This window comes from Lacerta agilis, chromosome 7 (genome assembly GCF_009819535.1).
Source record: "Lacerta agilis isolate rLacAgi1 chromosome 7, rLacAgi1.pri, whole genome shotgun sequence".
Classification (NCBI taxonomy): domain Eukaryota; kingdom Metazoa; phylum Chordata; class Lepidosauria; order Squamata; family Lacertidae; genus Lacerta; species Lacerta agilis.
Window position 1 is genome coordinate 26,754,906 of NC_046318.1, and position 25,211 is coordinate 26,780,116.

At 41.2% G+C, this 25,211-nt stretch overlaps 1 protein-coding gene across 3 annotated transcripts in view; it reads right to left on the reverse strand.

The window, feature by feature from the left end:
* Positions 1-2,605: 2,605 nt before the first annotated feature.
* The window catches only part of CAP2 (cyclase associated actin cytoskeleton regulatory protein 2), a 36,146-nt gene continuing 13,540 nt past the window's right edge, over positions 2,606-25,211 (reverse strand). For 2 of the 3 annotated variants that reach the window (XM_033154610.1, XM_033154608.1), the window contains 10 exons: positions 19,114-19,191; positions 14,803-14,946; positions 14,490-14,575; positions 13,233-13,338; positions 7,841-8,030; positions 7,030-7,202; positions 5,817-5,940; positions 5,283-5,365; positions 4,099-4,239; positions 2,606-3,341 (listed from right to left, as the gene is read on the reverse strand). In XM_033154610.1, coding sequence (XP_033010501.1) covers positions 3,258-3,341; positions 4,099-4,239; positions 5,283-5,365; positions 5,817-5,940; positions 7,030-7,202; positions 7,841-8,030; positions 13,233-13,338; positions 14,490-14,575; positions 14,803-14,946; positions 19,114-19,191 — 1,209 coding nt within the window. In that variant the 3' untranslated portion in view covers positions 2,606-3,257. Of the gene's footprint in view, positions 3,342-4,098; positions 4,240-4,661; positions 4,744-5,282; positions 5,366-5,816; positions 5,941-7,029; positions 7,203-7,840; positions 8,031-13,232; positions 13,339-14,489; positions 14,576-14,802; positions 14,947-19,113; positions 19,192-25,211 lie in introns of those variants that run through there. The other variant, XM_033154609.1, reaches the window with a different exon arrangement.

Genomic DNA, 25,211 nt, shown 5'->3' on the forward strand with positions numbered 1-25,211 from the left:
TTTGTAGAATCTGCTTTTAATTGCTAAGTGAGAACACAAATTGATTCACATTTAAACACATAATTTCCCCAAACATATGTTCTTTAAAGCCTATTCTCATTGAGTATTTGCTGAAGATGGTGAAAGCCACTGAGCCTCTTGGACTTGCCGATTGGAAGGTTGGCAGTTTGAATCCCCGCAACAGGTGAGTTCCCGTTGCTCTTTCCCAGTTCTTGCCAACCTAGTGGTTCGAAAGCACACCAGTGCAAGTAGATAAATAGGTACTGCTGCGGCGGGAAGGTAAATGGCTTTTCTGTGCACTCTGGCTTCTGTCACAGTGTTCCATTGTGCCAGAAGCAGTTTAGTCATGCTGGCCACATGACCTGGAAAGCTGCCTGTGGACAAATGCCAGCTCCCTCAGCCTGAAAGTAAGATGAGCACTGCACCCCATAGACCTTCACCTTTACCTTTTTATAGGTGTCCTGTTGTTTGAAAGTACCTGCAATGCAGTTTTCAGTTTTGACATTGTAATGGAATTATGTTCAGTACTTAAGAGTTGGTCACAGTACCAGTTACACAATACTGTACAAATCAATACTCTACTTTGCTGAGTATTTTACCCAGCATGTTTACAAATCAAGTTCTTCATTGTTCAATTAACTCTCAGCTTATGAAGTCCCATTTAACTCACTGCTGCAGCATTATGTCTGACTATAGAATTTGGATGCAAAATGCTACAACCAGTAGGCCTATACAAATGTCAGTTGCCTCTGATTAAAACGTCTCAATTCTGCATCAGCTCAACTTAAATCGCTTACGTAAATCACGTGCTCATCATTCATTATGTAATTTGAGCAATTTTGAAGATTCATTGGATACATATATCTTTTAACTTTCTTTTCCCTTCCTTACCCACTTTTACATCCTGATCTGCCAAAATTCCTATTGGTAAGCTCCTTTGGTGGGGGATTGGGGTTTGTAGTATGGTGCTTTGTACCACACACATTGGCAACATATAAGTAAATAAAGCACTAAATAATCAGATGGGCAAGGGCAGATGCTTTGTATAGTGTCTTCCTCTCAGCCTCTCCGTTTGCTGACTCTCGGCTCATACTGTACTCTGCTTAGGATCTTTTCAGTTGTGGCTTTGCAACACTGGGACACTCACCCCAGTGCATCTCATCTGTTGTCAAGAAGACTGAATTCTTTTTCAGTTCCAGATGCAAGTGCTTGTGAGTTAAATGCATCTTATTGTATACGCGAATCTCCCATAAATTTTGAACATGAAAGGCAATATTTTTAAAAAAAAAGAAACCACTGCATTATATTTAAACAAGTTACCATTTTATTTTTAGTCATGTCAGGTTTACTATTGAAAAATGACATGTACTAAACCCACAACAACATTATACATACAGATCAAACATCAGATAGCAAAATCTTATTCTGTGAGCACTATTTGTTGCAGTATCTACAGTACTACAGTCAAATATAATTTAAAAATGAAGGAGTTACATATCTTGTAAGGTGCAGTAGGCACGATTTATATCCTGATCTAGCTTTGCAAGCATATTACCATTATATCACTGTTACAAAGTAGTATAAGTAATTAAAATCAAAATGTACTGAAATCATACAACATGTACTGCACATCACATTAGTGTTACAAATTAAAAATATGGACCGTGTAAGTCAAGCCCATCTCCCAAAATACAATCCTTTTAGTCTGAGTTCAAAATTTATTCAGATAGAGTCTATGGCTTTTCTTAACGTACATTTTTGAATAAATGCATGCATACCTTACAAATGGAAACAGAAGCAGAAATACACCCTTGCCCAATACACAAAATAAGATATATAACTAGCATAACCAACTTCTGTATTATTAGGAGCCACTCTAATCTCCAGACGGTGGTCTAGAAGTGTATTTTATTGCAAAAGCTGGCACTCTCACAGATGGCGGCCAGGATGTATAATAAAATTGGTGCTATTCAGCAACACAGCCTTCACAATGATAGAGTGGGTGTATGCAGGCAGTGTGGGGATACTACATACAAAACAGGAAGAGACATATACCATCCAAGTGTGGAATAGCTCTTAGCATTTCTGAAGCAAAATCCTATTCCTTGAATGGAAAACAGGGCAGTATCTAACTCAGAGTGCACCTATTGAAATCAGTGCACTAATGTTACAATGTAATAGCAAGTATATTGATTTCAGTGGGTCTGTCTGAGATTGTGACTTAGTCTGATACCATTATATAACTTCTTACCATGTCTTCATTAATGTTTGGTAGGGTGGCAAGTAGTAAGCTTTGGCCTTACCTCAGAAGACACTGCATTTTATTGTCTTCTTGTTCCTTCCAGACATAGGAATAATTAGCTTTGACCCAAGTAAACAGTAAAGCCCACAAACAAGGAAATGTTATAATGGACAGGGGAGAAGTGGGGGGGGGGGGACTCAGTAGAATACAGATTTACTTAAGTTTAAAATAACTTTTTCTATAAATTATCTCTGAGCTAACGTCAACAAAATTGAACAGAAACAAAGATAACAGCAAACTGTCCTTGTTAAAAATAGATGGTTAAGGGAAATAAGAAATTGAAAAAATCTAGCTTTTCTTTTCCATTAGCAGCTGTATTGCTGAGAGTTCTACCTTTTCAACTTTCAGAAGCACAAAGACATATAAGAACTACAGACATTTTGGGCTCCAGGTTTATTAGGTGATACATGAATGAACTGAAATCTAAAATGAACATCTTAACCTACTACGGGTTTTTTTAACCTGTCAAAACATTAAAAAAGGAATGCACTGAAACATGCCAAAAGTGTATCATGCAGACATTTGGCTTCCTGTATGCAGTGAAATAGCCAGTAACCTGAATAGTTAATTTAAAAAATATTTATACATTCACATGACATTGTGTATGACCTATTTGCGAACAAAGTCAAATTGTGGACATGTTGAGAATATCAGGATGCCTACAAAAAGTGAACAGGGGCTGTGCAGTGGTTTCAAAGTGTGTCATGGCAAAATGAACGTTCATGCCTTCCTCAAACATAGTTGTGTACATCAGTATACTTTTTTTCCTCCACAGAGATAGTCTCAGTGGAGGAAAAATACTATGTAATACATACAGCGTATGGTTTCCAGAACACAAAGTAGCTGCTGGAAGGCTTATCACTCATTACAAACCAGTGCTACTTCTTCATGCTGCTGTTTTAAGATGAATTTCTTTGGAGATTGTGGTCAGTGGTTTCTGTCCAGCCCTAGGAAGTTAACCCACAATCTCTGTAGGATCAGTGACCAACTTGGATCCATCCCACGATGTCTTGAACTGTTCAGGAACAGGAAATTCTTTCTATATGGATACAAGATTGACAATGTCAGTTGGTCAAACAAGTGGCTGTTATGAAAACTGATGCACTCACTGTTAGTGGTACACGACTGAGGAGGCTTTTATAAGTCAGTCATGCTATAAAGGACCTTCTTGATTACATTCAGAAAAAAACCAACTGTGGCATTTTTGCATTTTTTGTTGCACTAGCAGATTTGTGATTTCTCCTCTTGATGTAATTTGATGACAACCAGCCCAATCTTTTATGTGTAGGGTTATAATGTAAGGTTAGGATAGCATAAATGCCATAAAGTAAGAAAATGCTGTCATTGAAATTATACTCAATATTGATCCAGAGAGATTCCAATGTATAGTTAGCAGAGTTAAAACTTAAACATGTTGCAGGATTCCCAAAAAATAGACAAGAGGCAATTAATATTTCATTCAGCAGAGCTTTACTGCTACTGAAGGCAAATGAGCATAATGGTCACAAATCCAATACATTCAGGATTGGTGCTGTCCAAAAGAAATCCAGTTGCAGCAGACTTAACTTAAACTTAACAATAACTTATAATAAGTCTAAACCTTAACACTACATACAGAACACAACACCAGAACAAAAAGAGAGAGAAAGTGTATATATTAATTATACTGTATATATTCCAGAAACGATTTAATTTAATCCAAAAGACTGTTTCCCTCAGAGCAACTTGCTGTCAGTATACAATTCAGTGTGTATTTCAGGAATTTGTATCAGAAAGTTTTAAAATATCACACTTACATAATCACCATCCTTTGGGATAAGGATGTTCATTTCAGATGACTTAGCACTCACAATCTCACAATCTAATGATTCCTCACTGAGGTATATATGACAGCCTTCAGTCTTGTTAATTGAAATAGTTGGCACTTTCCCTATTACCTGCAGAACAATCAAAGGACTTTATAACAAATCAAAATAGTAAAGAAAATGATGTTAACACCAACAGAGAAGTGGTTTGGTTGTTTTTACACCAGGCCAGGCAGAGCTTAATTAAAACTGGCCAAATTCCAATGGTCATTCAATACACAAGTCAGCCCCCATAGTACGTTGCCACCATGTTACAAAAAAACTGTGAATGGTTGCATAAAAAATTAGCCAAGCATTGCTCTCATGTTACCCACTTTCATTTCAACAGGGCTTCCATTGAAGCAAAATCAGGCAGCTCTCTGGCAAAACATTTTTTTCCCTGGCATTGAAATTAACATCAGAATAGGTGCCAGGCAGACAGCTAAGGAGAGCAAGATCCATCTGATGAAAACCAAAACAAGTAGGTCTGCAAGCAGTTCTTCAGATATCTAGATTGTAAAATATTGTCATCCATCAACAACCTATCTCCTCTACATCTCACAGTCACCTCTGCACAGAATGACTTTTGCATGCCTCCTAAAGGAGAGGAGACAGTAAATCAGAGGACCTCCCTAAGGGGGATATTCCATAGAATAAGAATGTTTCTTTGAAGGTGGGTACAGGGAACTAAGCAGATGGACACTAGCCAGCTCTTATTGAACGTTTAACAGATGGGCTGAGTCACTGCTTGTCAAGAGCAACGCCTGGTGATATTTCTCCCCTCCCTCCTTCCTTCTCTATAAAAGAGCAAAGGTTGCCTGAGGTCACAAAGAGCATATCTGTAGGTGCATATATAAAATGGAGAGAATTAATAGTCACACCATGTTATAAATATAGTGTAAATGTTGCTGAAGCTCACAAGCAGAGCATGAAAGCAACAGTGAGATACAACTTACTTAAAGGCCCAACTAGACATGGTGTTAAATGCATCTTTGCATCTAGCATGCATGTTTTTAAAAAATACAAAGAGGAGCTGTTGGTGGAAGCTGATGATCAGTGGAACCTCAGCAGGTGGAGTAGGAAAGTATCTTTCTTGTTTTGGGTTCCCTGTATTAGTGTTATGAATGGATGTTTACCTGTATCTGAATATCCTTGGAATTGATCACTTCAACAATACCCACAACGTTGTCAAACACAAGGCCAAACTTTTTGCAATTGTCTGGAAAAAAGGGGGGGGGGGAATAAAAAGGTCACAAAATGTATTCAGTTCTATCTATTGTTGAACACATGAGAAAGCATTTAACTGCTACAACTTGCAAGTGTTTGCGGGTTGTAGCTAATTAAGATTTACACAGAGTAGATCCACTGAAATTTAACAGACTTATGTTAGTCATGTCCATTAATTTTAAAGGATGAGTATTAATAACATTGGAATCAACTCAGAGAATCTAGCTAATTTTATTCACATTCTTATCCCCACAGATTTCATAAGGAGTAACAATTGTGTCCTAAAGTGCTATCACCTATAAAAGCTTTGCAGGACGTCCATTACAATCCTGTGCATGTTCCCCCCCCAAAAGTAAGTCTCACTTTATCCAACAGGGCTTATTCCAAGTATATGTGCATAGGATTACAGCCTTAGTCTTCACTCTAGAAATAAGCACACATACCAACTGTAATGGAATTAATTTTTCCTTTCATCTGTAATGTAGATTTGTTGCACTTGAAAATGTAAGCTACTTGCTTGAGTTCAGTGTCAGAAATTAAAAGGTCATTCCTGTCTTCTTGGTATTCCTGCGTTAAAAAGAAAGAAGGAACATACCACAGATTAGCCTTAACAGATAGTAGCATTTGCACTTTTCTCCCAATCACTATTACAGTATCTCACAAAAAGTGGTTGAGAATCTAACCTGCAGCTACATTCTTTTGGTGTATCACCTGCTTTTCCACCAAGCTGCAAGTCCCACAGGAGTGTTTTGAGAATGAACACAGGAATACATGGTATCAGTAATTTGTGTATTTCTTTGGGCTAGACGAAGTTATCTAAAATGATTTTGAAGTTTAATTATTTGAGATTTTAACAAATGAAATTAATCCAATTTTGGGTGAAGTTTCCAAACATTTTAGGTGAAATTTAAATAAGCACATATTTAAAGAAAAAGCTACCTGAAGAGATAAGAAGTCAAACATGCCCATCATCAAGCGAACGGCACTGAAAGTGCAGCCTTTGTTTGACTTTTAGATTGGAAGCCACATTTGTACTGCAAATATGTTAATATCACACCTAACTTTCTAACAATATTTGCAAATAAGCAATTCTGAGGATTCTTCCCAAAGATTGCATAATTATTTTCCAGCATCATTGGTGCATATCATTCCAGGTCATGTTCTTAAGCGGGCTCCACCTCCTCGCAATTTACTTGCTTTTGTGGAAATATGGCAGTATGCTATTTCATGCAGAACACAGTTACACCAACATGGCATTTACTTAAAGGGAAACACTGAGATGCTTGAATGTGCTGTTTCATACAGTATATTACTATAGTCGTACCTTGGATCCTGAACACCTTGGTACTCCGACATTTTGGCTCCTGAACGCCGCAAACCCGGGAGTGTTTCGGTTTGCGAACGTTCTTTGGAACCTGAACATCCAGCCAGGCTTCCACAGCTTCTGATTGGCTGTAGGAGCTTCCTGCAGCCAATCAGAAGCCACACGTTTGTTTCTGAATGTTTTGAAAGTCAAATGGATTTCCGGAACGTATTCCGTCTGACTTCCGAGGTACGACTGTACACCTTTTGCACACACTTTTTGCTCCAGAGAAAGGTCAGTAAACCAGGTCAGTTTACTCCAATGAAGGTCAGTTATAGGTGAGCTGAACTTACCACTCTCCATTTCTTTCCTTCAAGTTCCAACACAGGACAGTGGCTCTGCTGGGGAGGCTTGGGAGTAGTCAGATTTGGTGCATGGCTTTTCGTAGGAGATCGAATCGGTGTCCCCTGAGCCCGAAGACTGGGATTCTTATGAGTCTTCAGGTCATCAGAGACATGGCGAAGCCCTAAGAAAACCACAAGCAGCTGTACAAAAATAGCAGCTTCATACACCTAAAAGCATCGCCTTCATCAGATTAGTTGATATGGTGGCCCAACTTTTGCTATTGTGTTGTGTTCAATAAATCAGCAGACACCTGTATTTTAATGCAACTTTGCCTGCAGAAAAGCATTATGCCTGATTCTATTCATAGAGTATCATGGAGTCACAGAGTTGAAAGGGACCACAAGTGTCATATAGCCCAACCACCTGCAATGCAGCAATCTTTTGCCCAATGTTGGGCCCGAACCCACAACACTGAAATCGAGAGCCTCGCGCTCTACCAACTGAGAGCTTTATGTCTGATTAAGAGCACAGAACTTAATGTCAAGGAGTGCAACATCAAAAGAGACTCCGGAATCAACTGACAGCAAATTCATGTTACAAGAGTGGCATCCGGTTTCTAAATGATGTACTTTTGTGTACACAGGGTCCTGAAAGCAATCAGGATGTCATTTTGGGCTTCCTCAATGTCTCCTTGAACCAGTGGCTCTATGCCCTAAAGATGCATGGCAGTTAAAGAAAGCTTGCTTGGTGTTTGTTTCTTGAAGAAACAAAAAGATAATGACTATTTACAGCGTTGCAAATGTATTATTTTCTTGGCACCTTTGGTAATAGTTTCTCCCTGGTTCAGCTGGGCAAATAAGGCTGAGCGGGTTGCAGTTGCATCATCTTTTGCATTTTCTGTGTCAAAGACAGGAGGAGGTCCTGGTGGTGGAGGAGGAGGTGGAGGTGGAGGAGGACCTTGGTTGCTTGCTAGAGTAGACAGCCCAGATGCTGCTGATGCGATTGGACCCTATAAGGAAAATGTAAAAAAGGCGTCTGGAACTATATAAACAAATGGTGTCACAAATCATGAGAAACTCTTCTGCACTATACTTTTGGTATGATTGAATATGCACTGATCCCATAATTTCATTGTGGAAAATCAGCCTATCTGCTTTTCGTCCTCCCAGCAATGGGGTAATGGCAGTAGCAGATGGCTGAGTGAGGTGGCAGCGCTCAGTCACCTTCAGCCAGTTGCATCACTGCTGCTTGCCAGGAGGAGCAAGGAAGCAGGGAGGTTGACACAGTGCAAATACACCGATAGAGCCAAACTAGTGTGTTTGCTTTATGCTGACCTTATCACTGCCTCAGCCCTCCCTCTCTACCTCCTGGTTCTGGAAGGAGCACTGTCTCCGAAGGAGCAGTTATGCCCAAGTGACCTCTTTGGCCACAGTGGCCCATGCAGGGGCTTAGTAGCTGCCCCAGCCCTTCCGCTTCCTCACAAAAGCTCGTCTATCTGAGCATTGCCTGCATGAGGGAGCTGCAGGTCTGTGAATTCACAGGCTTCAGTTTAGGACCTTGTACAAGAAAGATGTGTTACGGTTTCTCAAAAGTCCGTCCTTCTCTTAATCCAGCAGGTGCTTGCTGTTCCAAACCATTCTTTAGATTAAGTGTGAGCAGATGTTAATAACAATGTATCCTTATAAAAAGGCATTTAAACAGCTATTTAACTAGCACAAATGGTTACGACGTCTGTCTTCTAGGTTTATGTCAGCTGCCTTCCTTAGCAACAGCTGCTCTCTCATTACTACCCCTTATAGCATACCGTAGTTTGGTCAAGTAACATACAAAAGTATTTGTGCCAAAGTATCTGTTGGTGGTTGATCTCACTTGCAAATAAGATCCATTTGCTGCCAACCGTGGAATTGTTTGAAAGTAATTCCAAAAAAACATAAAGGGAATCAGGATTACAGATTATAAACGCATGCAAAAAAGACTTGCTTTTGAAGGGAAGCACATTGTATTTTAATGTCAAGTATATCATTGGTTTTCTGAGGAATATTTATGTAGAAAATATACTAGATTAGCCTTACTGCATTTGGTAATAAATCCTGTGTTGATGAGGGTGTGGGAGCTACCAGATCCTGCTCTGGGAATGAAGTTTGCCAAGTTCCTAACATGTGCAGGAGATACAAAATGAAGCTTTCTAAGGATTGTGGTTTTGCTCCTCAACTACCATCTCCTTCTACTGGAGATCAACATAAAACATGGGGGAGAGATATCCCTGCAGGAACTCTGACCAGTGATGACTACACATACTTACCTTGCCCTCTGGCAAGTGGGAGTTGTGAGTGCCCACACTTGGACAGACACCACCTGGGTTTTGTGCAGGTACAGGAACCCACACTGGTGTCAGTCCACTGGCAGGTGCTTCAGACTCCACACACTGGAGGCCAAGATAAGTGTGTGTTGGGGACAGGGGAGATGTTGATCAAAGGCCCTGCAATGGCTTTTATTGAACTTAGACAAACATAGGAAGCTGCCTTATACCAAGTCAGATCACTGGCCAATTTAATATGGTCTACAGTACACCATTGTTTCCCAAACTTGGGTCTCCAGATGTTTTTGGACTACAACACCCATCTTCCCTAGCTAGCAGGAACAGTGGTCAGAGATGATGGGAACTGTAGTTCAAAAACAGCTGGAGACCTCAGTTTGGGAAATACTGGTCTACATAAACTGGCAGAACACTATAGCCACAGCAGGTGCTTTAACTGTCCAATGGTTTGACTTCACCCCAAAGGCACACTCCTCCTTTGTCTCCCGAGATGGATGGATGCCACAACACAAACTGGCAGTGGCTCTCCTGAGTTTCAAACGGGGTCTCTCCCAGGCAGCTGGAGATGCCAAGGACTGAACCTGGGGTCATCTGCATGCAAAGCAGATGCTGTACCACCAAACGATGGCCTGTCCTTGTCAACTCCTTGTGAGACCAAGATCTAGCAATAAATAATAATTATTTATTTATACCCTGCCCATCTGGCTGGGTTTCCCCAACCACTCTGGGCAGCTCCCAACAGAATTAAAAGCACAATAGAACATCAAACATTTGAAACTTCCCTAAAAAGGGCTGCCTTCAGATGTCACCTAAAAGTCAGATAGTTGTTTATTTCCTTGGTATCTGATGGGAGGGCATTCCACAGGGCGGGTGCCACTACCGAGAAGGCCCTCTGCCTGGTTCCCTGTAACCTCACTTCTTGCAGTGAGGGAACTGCCAGAAGGCCCTAGCTACTGCATTCTGGATTAGTTGCAGTTTCTGGGTCACCTTCAAAGGTAGCCCAACGTAGAGCGCATTGCAATAATTCAAGTCGGAAATAACTAGAGCATGCACCACTCTGGCGAGACAGTCTGTGGGCAGGTACGGTCTGGTAGACAGCTGCCCTGGACACAGAAAATTTGGGGTGGCTCCTGCATACAGTGGTACGTCGCAAGACGAATGCCTCGCGCAACGAAAAACTCGCTAGACGAAAGGGTTTTGTGGTTTTTTAGGTGACTCACAAGACTAATTTTTCTATGGTCGTGCTTTGCAAGACAAAAACATTTTGTGATTTATTTATTTTTTGCACAATGCATTTCTATGGGAAACCGCGCTTTGCAAGACGGAATTTTCACAATACGAAACGACTCGCGGAACAAAATTAATTTCGTCTTGCAAGGCACCACTGTACATATTTCTGTTGCTATTGACTCCCCCTGGTAGTTGAAGTAAAATGCAAATTCACTTCCTTTGCTCATCAGTTGTTTGACCTCCTAATTTTCATCTTCAGTCAGTGGCATTTGAAGAACGAAGCTCGGAAATGGGATATAGGTATTAGAAAGAAGAGTCCATATACCACTACTGTTTACCTCATTCAATTGTAAAAAATAGTTCCCTATGCCTACATTCAACCAATCAATGTGTGGTCCAGTAGATAATAACTGGACTTCAGCTCAAGTTCAGATCCCAGGTTAGGCATATAATAATTCTGGGTGGCCAAAGGAGTGACACTCACGATGAGATTCAGTTCCCTTCTGTAAAACAAGATATCAAAGACCTACCACATAGCAGAAAACTGTACATTGCTCCTGCTATTAAATAATAAATATAACAACACCTTATTCTTTCCCATTAATATTTATCTTTTAAAAGACAGTCTGAACAAAAATTGAGCATTTGAATTTTAACGATAGTTAAGTTAATTTTGTGGATGTGTGCCTAATCAGCCTACAGACATTTGATTTGTGAATGAGGGGGACAGGTGGTGTGAGCAATGACATAAATGAACTGAAAATCCACCCCCCCCTCCAGGAAACCAATTACTGGGAGTCTCAAAGGAGAAATTTTCATTCCCCTAATAAAAAGCTACAAGCACTACAAACTCTTATAATCCTAGTTACATGCTTAATATGATTACAGAGCTCCATATTGTCCTCTTCACACATACACACACAGACAAAGATGAGGATTGTGAAGCTCAAAATATCATGTAACAGCCTAGAGGAACAGGTGGACTATGACGAGGAGACATAAATCTTTTGTTAAGGTGTTTCTTCTGTAAATGTATACTAGCGTTGTCCCTGCTAACTACAACATTTAGACCACCTGTCTGCCGGCATTCCTGCTGCCCAATGATATGCTAGTTACAAGGTGAAACAGCTGATGATTGCTGCCTCTATAGAAAAATCTAATCCACTTTGGCTGTTTATCTGTTTGTCTGAAGCCATCTAAAAAGGAAAAAAAAAGATTAGTGCCATTTATCACCTGTTCTGGATTTGCCATGCTGTCTGTACATCAGTGTGGGTTACATTTAGCCACACTATTTAGTTTAGCGAGCCAATTTTTGGTCTGGTGATTAACTCTACCACCCATGACAGTTTCTATAGCACAGGAAGGAAGCATACAGTGCTGTTTTCATATGCTGACTTTCTCATAATTGTGGTGCTACCCTACTAAAATAAATACAATTGTTGAGATTCATTTCCTTACAATTTCCTAAAAGAGTTCTTTCATTGCAGATTTTCGCCTGTTAGTGGAGAGCTGATATGGCTAAAAAACTGTAAGTCTTGACCTTTCATTTAGAAGGCAAGTTATGATGATGAGTAAATTGCACTGAACTAAAATACCTGGCATTTCTTACAGCTATAGATGGTGAACCTGCTTCTTGCTAAATGCTAAATACTCACCACAATTTGGCACCATGCAGAAGACAAAAAGAAAGCAAAGGATCTGGATGAGGCCACGTAGAACTAACCAAGTTCCTGAAAATTAACTCTTGAAATGTTTTCAACCTACCACACCTAGTCACTTTGCTTACATCTGGATGTCTTATGCCAGGAACTGCCCCACACCTGACCTGGAAGTAGAGTCACTTATGGGATGGGGGGTGGAGAGCTGAGGGGGCAGCGATATCAGAGCTGTGCAGGCACACTGGTGGAGCCAATCTGCTGCTCCCACTGGTGTGAATACTCAGCACCAACATCCCCTTGCCTTCACCCCTCCCAGTAAGTGACTCCACTGCTAGGAAGTCATTACTCCTTGCCAGCCATTATAGTCAAACCTCGGCTCCCAAACGCCTCCATTTTGGAACGTTTCGGCTCCCAACGGAAGTAAACACTCTGGTTTTCGGATGTTTTTCGGAAGCCGAACATCCAACACGGCTTCCGCTTGAGTGCAGGAAGCTCTTGCAACCAATCAGAAGCCGCCTCGGTTGTCGAACATTTCAGAAGCTGAACAGGCTTCTGGAACGGATTACATTCAACAACCAAGGTTTGATTGTACTGTCTTACGCCTCAGGGGCCAAACTGCATGCAACAACAATCGTGTCGTCTGTCCTTCAATGAAAACTTTCCATTTCATTAAACATGTCTGCATTCTGCAGCAGCATGTAGAGAGCCCTTGACTTTAACAAGTGTGACATGAATGTGGTCTTTATCATTGAGCTGAGGGTTGACACAGATTCCTGAATTCAGCTGCCAGCATTATCAGGTCTTAAATTACCCATTTAAGAGAGAGGACAAGTAATGGTACATTCACTAAGAGCTTCTTTTTCCTCACAGTAAATTTCTGTAATATAATATCCTCAATTAGCCATTTCCAAGGATCAGAGGGAACACTGAATCCAGAGTAAGAGAGAATAAGTATTATTCGACTTTTCTTGCATCGGAAGGAAATTCCAAGAAATGCAGCACTTACAGTTTTACTCCATGCAAGCCCAGTGGTGTGATATTCTTTGATGTATGCCTGGAGTTCTGTCCAGATATTCAAGAATGACTTCACCCAATCAACATGGCGCAAATCACTGTAACATAATGGAAAATACTTGTGCATGCATTAAACATTTTGGGGAGCAACCCTTCGAACCCTGGGATCACGGGCCCAACAGAATATTGCAGATGCTGCACAGAAGGAGGTATTCCAGCAGAAAAGGGGGTCCACCTTCAGAAGTCTCCTCGGTGAAGCTGCGGAAACCTCAACAGCCACCCGTCCCCTACCATCAGTTCTTCAACAGTGGTGAAGGGAGAGTTTGGAAGGCAGGTTGAGGGAGCCTGTTCCCCATACATATTCCTGACGAGGGAAGGAAAATACACTAGTGGAACCCGCATATTTATTTCTCCTCCAGCCTCCTCACTCTTCCTGGCTGGAATGTGGTTGCATTAGTTTCATAGGCTGTACTGGATAGCACATGTAACATTGCTAGTGGTGAGTTAAAGCAGAGACTGCGGCATCTGCCTGGAACATGTCCCCATCATCGTGCATGAATCGACTCCTTGTCATTGGCTTCATATACCAATATACCAATGTTATGCTAACATAGCTAGAGCATAAGGGATCCGCCAGCATAGCTAGGACCATAGGAGTGTGCAGCCATTGAAAAAAGGGCCTGGAGGCTATGAAATCTTCAGTTGAGTTAGGACAATAAAATAATACAGCATTACTGTATAAGCATCTCTCTGAGGACTTCCTGCATTCTTGTAATACACGTTAGGTAGCAGCTTGCTGGTTATGCATTTTTCTGCTGTTTTACAGCTCCTTAGAGCAGGATTAACATTTGTGAAATGATGTGAATAAATACACATTTTTAAGTGGCTCTTATCTGAAGTTATTGCATTGCTAAATTTAGAACACAATATTGGTTATATTGTACACAACACATCTTTCTTTCTTTTTTCACATAAATATAGTTTTATTGATTTCCAGTATATTAACAATTATGAAAAAGAAAAGAAAAATATACAAAAACGAAAACCCTACCCACCCACCCCACCTCCAGGATGGATAAATCTAGTTAATTCTGCCCATATCCAATCTGTGATTTTGGGAGACAACACATATTTCTCAAATACTTTTGTAGTAGATTCAAAATAATACGATACTCTTTAGAATTTGATAAAACTGGTTCTGAAATATCACCAGAGAAATGTAGCAAAAAAAATTTTTTTAGTAACTTACCTATGCTTGTAGTCTTTTAATACCCTGTTTGTATAAAAGGTAGCAGCATCATTCATCTCCTTGACGTAAGGCCCTGGCTTAGGAGACTAAGGAAAGGTACAGGATCATCACGTAAATGATGCAAGAGTGGAGAAAGAGAAAGAGGATGTAAAATCAAAAGGCAAAACTTCCCTGCATTTTAGAATGTAAACATGAAGATTTTTAAACATAGGGAGGGGGAGAAGACTCAACTTGAATTTAACATTAGCTGGGCACAGCATGTCAAAAATAAGGTTATTTTTTAAAAAAGAAAAATATAAAATTCAAAACTCACCACAGTTATCCACCCAAGAGCTGGAATGCTTTCACTGACTGCTGACAGATGATTAAACATTTTACTTCCTCGATTTCTCTCCCTGAACATCTGAATTTCCTGGATCTTGTCTGATATTGGTTTTAAAAGAATGGTCACTTCACTCTGCAATATTAAAAAGAAGAAGTAGTGGTGTTATTACTGCTGACAGAACAGGAGCACACTGGATCTGCAGAGAGGAGGAGTCAGAAAGTTGTACAACTAGCCCAAGTTGACGAGGTGGGGCACTGGCGAATGGTCTCCGGGTCCAGAGGTTCCACTATTGCCTGTGGCTTGGTCAGGCTGCACATTTCTCAGGCACTTCTTGGCTCCAGCTGTTCTGCTGCTTTCTGATAAAGATTTAAGTGCCATTGCTGCTGCACTTAGGCTTGCATCAAATTCATGAAGGAGCATCCAGACAACCCTAGTTCAATGTTTCCAGCCATGGTGATACCTCTTGGCACTGAGGAGGCTTCCACTTTGGGGGAGACAACTGAGAACAAGCCTGGTGCTAACCCAGCTCTGACTCTACCCCCATCTCCAAGGATGTGATGATGACAGCGGATGAGCCTTGTGTAGCCAGCCTGTTCAAAGGCAGGTCCAGTCCTTAGGCTACAGGACACTCGCTGTGCAAATAGTGGTGCCAACCCCTTACTTCAAAAGGAAGGTGCAAGCAATGTGTCATTTGTTGGGTCAACATCTTAGCCAGTGCTTAACCATGTATTCTTGCCTCTTGTGTACCTGTTGAACCTTGTTTTGTTTAGTTTGCCTTATGTTCCACTCAGATTTGAGCACTGAAGCCTTGGAGAAACCTGGAGCAGGGAGTGTCTAGCAGTGAGGGTCAGGACACAGAATATCAGAGGAAATTCCATAGCAGAAAATAACCTTGCACTTACACATTGTTGAGTGAGAAGTTTTCATCCTGAATCACACAGGCCAAATCTAGATAATTATTTTTTTAAAACTGAGATTTATTTCCAATCACATGTCTGATTGCTTAACTCTCTATGGCAGACTCTAAACCGTGGAACTCCCTCCCCACAGAGATGTACCTGCAGCCTTCATTATACAGTGGAACCCCGGGTTATGCACACAATCTGTTCCGGGTCGCCGTGCGTAAAACGGGCGTGTGTATCCCACGCACACACAAAAAAAAAACCTCGAAAACCCGGAAGTAGCACGATTTGAACGCTTCTGCGCTTGCGCAAAGTGCGCAGAAGCGTTCTGCGTATCTGGGGGTCACGCACACTCTGGAAACACTTCCGGGTTGCAGGCGTTCTTAACCTGAACATACGCAACATGGAGCATGCGCAAACCAGGGTATGACTGTACAGGACTCTTGGATAGCTCAGTCAGTAGAGCATGGGACTCTTAATCTCAGGGTTGTGGTTTTGGGCCCCTTGTTGGACAAAAGATTCCTACATTGAGGGGGTTTGACTAGATGACCCTCATGGTCGCTTCCATCTCTACAGTTATATGATTCCTGGCAAATGCTGCTCTTTACCCTGGCTTGAGGTATGTATATATTAGGACCTACCTTATTTTGGTGACTGTAAATTGTTTTTAATATTATGCTTTTGTAACTCAACCTTTGGGTGAAGGGCAGGTAATTAATAACAACAACAACAATAATAATTCATAACATATAGTTTAAAGCAGTAGGATTTGTTCTGATTCCATTTCTTTGCAGTGTGCCACTTCTATGGACTATGAACACAACAAACACACTTCATTGTGATTTACGTTTCTTCTGTTTTGAGAATCCTGAGTTTTGAATATAGAATATGTGTATTAATGACAGGTATGTCCATCTACAGAATTTCAGCGTCAGACCAGCTGGGCTATTGACAGCTATGAACAACACATTTTTAAATGAGGGGGTTTTTTTTGTTTGTTTTTAAACCATTTGTATTTTCAGCAGCATCTGTTACTAATCTTACTATCTGTAGTTGTGCCTCTTGGCAAGAAGCCAACTTCTCCCTGTGCAGATACTTCTGGAAGCTAGTTTTAGGATTTGTATTTGCATTTTAAAAAATAATATGATAATAGGAATTGATCAGAGGTTGCTTATAATGCTCTATAGTCTATATATCACAATTCAACTGACTTGTATGGGATTATTGGAAGCAACTATACTGTAATTGGGGAGGCAGGAGGAAAGGGGCTTCCTCACCCCTTATGTTCTTCTACTCTAGGGTAGACCATGCTGGCTTGGGATTATGAGAGTGGCAGTCCACAGCATCCAACAAGCATCACATAGGTTACCCTTCTTATAAACTTATTGCATCTGATCAGTTTTCAAGCTACCAATGCTCTATTAGGGCTAGTGCAATAGAAAACAGTAAAAGGCAAGTCAGGTATGCAGTAACATTTCTCAAGCTACATTTTTATGATAGGTGCTGTGATGAATATGATATAACATGTTTGGGTGCAGCTTCAAGGTATTATTCTCAATATATTGTACAAATTTCTACTACTGTTTAGAAAAATAATATTTTGGGTCACAAAGATGAAGTTTCAAGGGTCAGAATTAAAACAGCTGCATTGACTGATCTTCAGAAAACTGGAATCAGTGGCAAACCTGGAAACCTGCATGTACAACTATGTTACAAAATGCTTTTAACTTGTAGAGAAGTCTGGATTCTAGCAGAAATCTCGAATTATCTTAATTAGTTAGAAAAGATCCTAAATGCTTTATATAGATAACTCTCCACTCTTATTTCCTGACTTTAAATTACAACTTACAGCACTTTTAATATTTGATATGAAGAAATCAGAAATGAATTCCAAATAACTGAAACGAGTTTCAGAAACAATCACGGCTTTCTAAAAGGTGATTCTGCAGGCAACAGCCACTAGCTGGTATCCATAAGCTCTAATATCAGAGGGTGCTCTTGTCATGTGATCATTTCCACTTCACATACAAATATAGAACATGACCATAAAAAGTAACATAACATTCACCCTGGTAAGTAATTTATTGTAGTTGATGTAGGATTGGCATGCCAGCTGGAACGATCTTCTCCGCTCTTGCTATTTTTGCATATACAGAAAGAAAAGTGCTTCAAGAAGGAATAAAATGTAAACTTAACTGCTGAAAGCAAATCTAAACTGCACTGAAGGGACACTTGGTTGTGATTTGCTAGGTACAGATACTGAAGAAATCTCTAAAATTTGTGACCCAATGAAATAGGGGGGGGGGGGTAATCCCAGATACCGTATTTTTTGCTTTCCCTTTTGTGTCAGTCATAGTGTAACGTGGTTTCAGCAACACCCTTTCCATTTTGTTCCTGAGTTCACTTGCTTCTTAAGGCAGAGGACAGACATTCCCCTCCACCCCATTTCCTCTTTTAAAATAAGACATCCCTGTGTCCAACCCAGCAGGAACTCAGCAAATCCCCTCAGTCTCTACAATGCTGTTTCTGAATTATCTGAAAAGCTACTATGCTGTGATCACAGCTAGCCAGCTCATTCACAGCTTTACATTACTAAAGCAAACCGTCTAGACAGCAGAATGACACAATTACTTGCTTTTCTGCAGCACTTAGATGCTGTCACCTTCATTCGCTTTTCTCTGCTCTGTGAGTTCTAGTAAACTAATGGTTGGCTTTCCTGTTTGGATTTCACACTGACTGCATAGTTTTAGGTTATAAGCAGAGGCAAACACAGATGACATTGCAAACAAAGTTAAAGAGGAGCCTCTTTTCTTCTCTCTTCTGGACCATTCTGTGCACATCAGGTTGCTGTAATGGCCAGGGCTTTTTTTCAGCCAAAACTCGCTGGAATTCAGAGCTGGCACCTCTCAGGTGGGTGCCATTGCCACTAAAAGAGAACAAGGGAGGTGTTCGTGGTGAGTTCCAGCACCTCTTTTTCTACACAAATAGCAATGGTAATACTGTAGGAAGCTAGGGTTGCCATATGAACTCTACAGTTGACAACTACACTGATATATTTGTATAAGACCCCAAACAACCTTTGTTGTATGTCCTTGAGTTCAGGATATGTCAAAGCAAACACGTTTTGGTTATTTGTGGCAAGTTTTCTTTTTTCCTTTTTAATTATTACATGTCTGTTTTGAACTTTCCTCCTAAAGGAGCCCAGGGGTGGTTTGCCTATTTTGTGTCAATTAAAAACAGGTCACATGTCCTTGACATCTGCACAGCACTCATAAATGATTGGTGTGAACAATCAGAAGTAACTTCACTGGCTCAGAAAAGTTTGGAAAGGTCAATAAGGCATTTATTCAGTGCCATCCAACTAAAAAAAAAGCCACCTCTCCCACATCTCTCTTACCTCCTGAGGTTCTTGATACTGCGATGCCAACAGTAGATATGCTCTCTGTGCTTGGAAAGCTGCGCGGATCATTTCTGCCTGGAAAAAAGGGTGACAAACCGAGTTATGAGTATTTAAAATATGTAAACACTAAACACTTTCACTTGTGATTATTATTTTTTTAGGACATTAATGGCTTCAAAAAGAAAGCTATCCAAATCCACATTGATTTGTAAATTCCAGTTATCTAAATCCATATTATGGTATTATTTATTATTATTGTGTTACTCTAATTTCACACTGTTCCATTTATATAATTTTATTTGCAGCTCTTCACATAGATTAGTCAGTATTACAGCAGCAAGTAAGGCAGGCTAGTATGAGCCTCACAACGGATGGAGGTGCAGATTTAATATTTCAGGAGTACCGGGTGACTGCAACGAGTAAGCCTGTCTGAAATAGCAGAACTATGTTTCAGAGGATGATGGCTTCTTCCATGCCATCTGTACCATCCCAGTTCTCAGCTTCCTGGGTCGTGCTATATTCGCAATTAAGGAAACATGGGAGTGATAATTGACAGAATGCAGAAAAGGGAAAGAGGCATTTTGGAGACTATATTTTACTCCTTGCTGTGACACATGCCAATATGTGTGGTGATGCATTTACACTGCAGATTCCACCTGACAACCCCATAGGCTTGAGTAGTGATCACAGTGGGTTGCTGTATACTGCAGGCTCATCTGATGCCACTCAAGCAACAGAAAACAAGGTGTGTAGATAAGGACACTGCCATTATTTCACATACAGTCTCAAAGGACAATGGTTTTTTCTATCCTATTTTGTACCTGCAGCAGGAATGATTTGCAATCAACAGTGGTTCATGGAGACTATCATAGGAGACTGTAAAACATAGGAATTTAAAATCCATCCCCTTATAGCAGATATGGGGAGCCTTTGGGCCTCCAGGAGTCGCTGGACAAAAACTCCCATCAACCCTGGCCATTGGCCATGGACAAAAACTCCCACCATGCTTGCTAGAACTAGTAGTTATTGTAGTTCCACAACATCTGCCTTAGAATATTCAATGTGGTCCATTGAAGCATCACTTGAACAACACCAAGCCCCAAGAATTAGGAATTTTTCTTCTCAATCGCAACATTTTGCTTCACATTATGTTCTTTTGTGGGCTTTCAAAAGACCTTTTGCACCATTCTCTCCCCCCCACCCTCCATTGTATACGGCCCTACAATGGAAACTGCACTCTCTAACGGTTACTTTCAAACACCAGAAAATGCTCCTCACAAAAGTGCAGATACAAAGTCCTTTCTCTTCTGGGATAATGACATCATGCCCTGACTCAACTGTTAGCAATGTGTCCAGCCTTTGGATGCAGCCAGATCAATATGGGCACACATGTGAGCAGACTGCTTTGCTGATGGATCATGAAGTTGCCAAATAATGGCAGCAACAGTGAAGCAAGATCAATTGTGACAATGTTCTCCGGCACATTAGCAGCTTAGTTACTAATTTAGAACTGTGGATTTATATTGATTTTACTCTTTATATAAAAACAATAAACAATTGCATTGATCTTGCTATTCATAGAATTGTTTATGAAAACAACAGTCACTGTAAATCATCAAAACCAGCAGCAATTATGCCTAAGAACTGGCCTTACAATGGAGGTAAGCACACCACATACAACGAATTGCGTTTAAACTGTGTGGATAGCTCAGTTGGTTGTGTGGTGCTGTTAATACCAAGGTTGTAGGTTCATTCCCCGTATGGGACAGCTGCGTATTCCTGCATTGGAAGGGGTTGGACTAGATGATCCTCAGGATCCCTTCCAACTCTACAATTCCATGATCGAAAGGACATTCAATGAAGCTGAATGTTGGAAGATTTAGAACAGGCCAAAGAAAGGACTTATTCACACATTGCAGTTAAACTATGGAATTTGCTCCCACAAGCAGCAGTGATGGCCACCAACTTGGATGGTTCATTAGACAAATCCATTGAGGATAAATAAGGCTTTGAGTGGCTTTGAACTCTGATAGCTATGCTCTGCATCCACAGATGGAGGCAGTATGCTTCTGAATACTAGTGTTCTTATTATGCTCATGGAACAGCAGCAGACATTTCTTATAGATATTTGTCTTTCTTAACAAAAACATATACAAAGCATTCTTTCAAAAGCCTCCAAACATTAGTTCAAATGGAGCCCTTGCTTACTTCTATTTGTGCTGATACTCTAGCATTAACGCAGTGTTCCTTGACAACGCATAATTTAAGGATTTCTTGTGAGTTTCACACATATTACTATCCTAGTCACTCAGGTATGCGAGGGTTTTCTAGGCAACAGGTGTCTTCTGAAACCAAATACAGCCTTCTTTCCAACTCTCTGTGTGAACAAGACAGCAGCTGCAATCATAATGTACAGGACACATGGTCTATAAGATGTGTAGAAGAAAAACTTTCATTGTCCGACTTGCTGGAGCAGCACCAAATCTTGTAGCCTCTATTTCACAATGCAGATTACGACAGTAAACTCTCAGAAAAAGTTAACTAAGCCAAATGCATACAGTATGACGCTTGGAAAGTATCTATTATAATTATCTGTTTATAAATAATAAACATTTTATCATTAGTATTCATTTTATTTTGTTTAAATGAATTATTTCCCCCTTAATAACAAACATTAGCAAACATGCACATGTATACTTTTATATTAATACTCATCAACAGAGACCTGGATTCTAGTCCCTACTCAACAACAAAGCTTACTGAGTGACCTTGGACTAGGTAATCAACTTTTCTAAGCCACCTCACAGGGTTGTTGCTAGGATAAAAGGGTTGAAGAAATGTTAAACTGCCCCATGTTCATTGGAGGAAGGGTGAGAGATTAAAAAAAAATGTTAACAACAATAATACATAATAACTGAGGTACTCTCTTGTAATGAATACAACAGTGTGTGTGTGTGTGTGTGTGTGTATATATGTATGTATAATCAAGAGGATCTTCACCCATGTTGAACTAATGTGTTCAATTACTTTGCCAATGAATTGTAAACGAGGAAACTACATTCCAGAGGCACAATTCAACTAAAATTATTCACTTTTAGGTGTTACTGTTTTCAATTAGAGTGTTACGTATGTGTCATTGAAATCCCTGGAAGTTAAAAGTGCTTTATGTTGATATGCTCACACCCCAATTGTTTCTAACAGCCAAAATGAGCCATTCATTGCTTGCCTTTCTCTATTAACTTTCTTACCCTAGACGTGGTTCACATCTGGATATCATAAGCCTAGTTCTATTTTACAGAATGTCAACTATGCCTATGTAATAATGAGGCTACTAGAATGAACGTAAGAAAAACTTCATTCTCCAGTGGCTAGATTTATATTGAAATTATACAGGGGTGTAGCAAGGGGGCGGGGGGCCCCGGTAGCGCCTGGGGGGTGACACTCGGGGCGGGCCCCCGCCCCCTGCAATCCCTGCCTCCAGCCAACGGCGAAAAAAGCCGCTGAAAGAGGGGGCTTTCCCCCTTTCAGGGGCTTTTTTCGCTTCTCCGCTCACTGAGGTGGCGGGAAATGGAGAGGGGCGGGCCAGCGAGGAGGGGTGTCACCCCCCTCGCTGGCCCAACCCCTCTCCATGCCGCAGGACGGCTCCGCTTAGGGAGCGCAGCAGCAGAAAAACCCGCTGCGCTTCGTGAGCGAAGCTCATGGGGAAAGGAGAGGGGCGGGTCAGCTGGCCCAGGCGGAGGCGTCGCTCCATGCGCATGTGTCATGACATCATGCGCACTGAGTGACGCCCCGCCCCCAGGGGTGCCACTTGGTTTGCCGCCCCCGGCAGCCCAGCAGCTAGCTACGCCCCTGAAATTATAACAATAGCAAGTCATTCATTATAGTTCAACCTTAAATCTGCAGCGGTTCTCACAATTTCCTGAGGGAAGCTTTATATTGTAAGTGGATTCACACTATCTGTGCAAACACAGATATATTGTTTCTGAATAAAGTTCCCTCCCAGTCAACATGTCAACATGTCAACATGAGATGTGCTGTAACCACATCATAGATGCAACTATAAATTTAATAAATAATAATAACAACAACAACAGCCTAATAATCTGAAAAAAGATATACTTGTTTTTAGTCATCATGGAGAAAGACTTCTAATCATATATAAATAGTACCCGTGTAGGGTTGATAATGGATCACACCCTACCTGTGAGATGTGTAAATCCATTCTTTGTACTGGGGGTGGGGAGAGAAACATGTTAGGACCTTGAATGTGAGTGTCGTATGGAGAGAAAATTCGCTTTTTCTGCTACTTCTTTCCTCCACAAGCCCTAAGCCCCAGGTTGCTGTTTCCATCTTGGCTGTAAATTCTGAAGGAGCTGCTCCCTGCTCTATAGGCCTTTTTCTGCCTGGCCTGGGAGAGTGGGACCCTGACTGACTCCAACTACAAAAGCTGAGGCTGCTGAAGAGGCCAAATATCATCTTGGCTGTGAGTCATAGAAAACCAGCTCTGGCTCATGCAAGTCGGAGAGGCGCAGGGGGAGTCTCGTTCAGCTGCTCAGCTGAGGCCTTCTCTTGTCTCATCTGAGCAGCCTCAACAAGCCTCTGACTGGTGAGGAGACCCCCCCCACACACACACACGGATATATCCTCTTTGGGCTCTGGGGTGGGTCTTCTGAGGGAAGTGCATGCTGGCCCCTTTTTTTCTGGAAAAAGCACTGGTTATTTCTAAATCTACAACTATGCATTTACATTAGTGTAAACTAATTCTGTATGTTTTAATCCCTTTTTTGGCAATGTGTCAGTGGCTAACCAACAAAGGTCAGCAATCAAACTTTAGAATCTTTCTGGATTTCTTTTAACTGAGGATTCCCCACCTGTAGCCTGAATGGCTGCAGCACAGTCTACCATCTCTGGCTCCTACCACCTCATTATTCCGCCTGTGTGGAGCAGATCTAATGCTGCCTACGTTACCCAGTGTGTTGAGGGACTGCCTGCTTTGTAGTAACTTTTTTCTCCAATGTAACCTTTACAGAAGCGTGGGAGGAAGTAAGATCCATCACAGATGCTGGCCTCACAATGTATGCTGGGGGAGTTGAAATGGAAAAGATCTCTATTTCAAGTTTCATATCAGTTAACTGTTAAATTCTTAACTTGCGCATTGTTTTATTATTATCTTTTAATCCTGCCTTTCCTTCAAGGAGCTCACAGTGGCACACATGCTTCTCCCAATCCCTAATTTATCCTCACAGCCCCTCTTGTAAAGTAGGATAGGCTGAGAAATGCTGGCTTGGTTTATGGCAGAGTGGGAATTTGAACCTGGGTCTTCCTGATGAAAAGCACAAACCAAAGTCTAAGCTTTGTACAATAAGCATGACTGTAAATTATTATTGTTTCCGCTAATAGCAAACTCTGGTAGCTGAGTGTTGACAAGATTGGAGCCAAAACAGGGCCACCAAAAAGACAACCAAGAAGGAGCAGCTGTTCTGGTGATCCTTGAAGTATGCACAAGTACGAACCTCCATAGGAGACAAAACCCATAAAAAAGAACAGCCAGATGAGGAAGGACTCAGCATGCTCTATGACCTTGAAGGAACACAGAATGTTGAGGATCAGTTGCTACGGGCATGTAAAAAAACATGAAAGGCAAGGGATGACCTGCTTAAGTCCCTTACATCTTACTGATGTCCAAACTTTTTTGAAAGAGGGCCAGATTTGATGAAGTGAAGGGCCGTGAGGGCCGACCAAAGGGCCGACCAAAGTTGTTAACCTTTTTTATGATTGAAATTATTGAGGGTTTTTTTTAGGATTTTACCCCCGGAAATAAACTGCCACGGGGGCAGGATTAAACCGACTGGCGGGCTGGATTAGGCCCCCGAAACGGACTTTGGACATGCCTGCCTTACAGTATCCTGGGTTGCTGGATATAACTGGATTACTGAACAGCAGCACTCCTGTTGGGTGAGGAAATATTGCAACCTTTCATTTCTCTGAAATCCACTCGGGGGCCCAGTGCATGAGCTGTTGGCATCCGTCCGTCTCCAGAAACAATGGGGGTGGCTCATTAAGCTGCACAGCTGAGGCGAGGAAAGAGCAGAGGT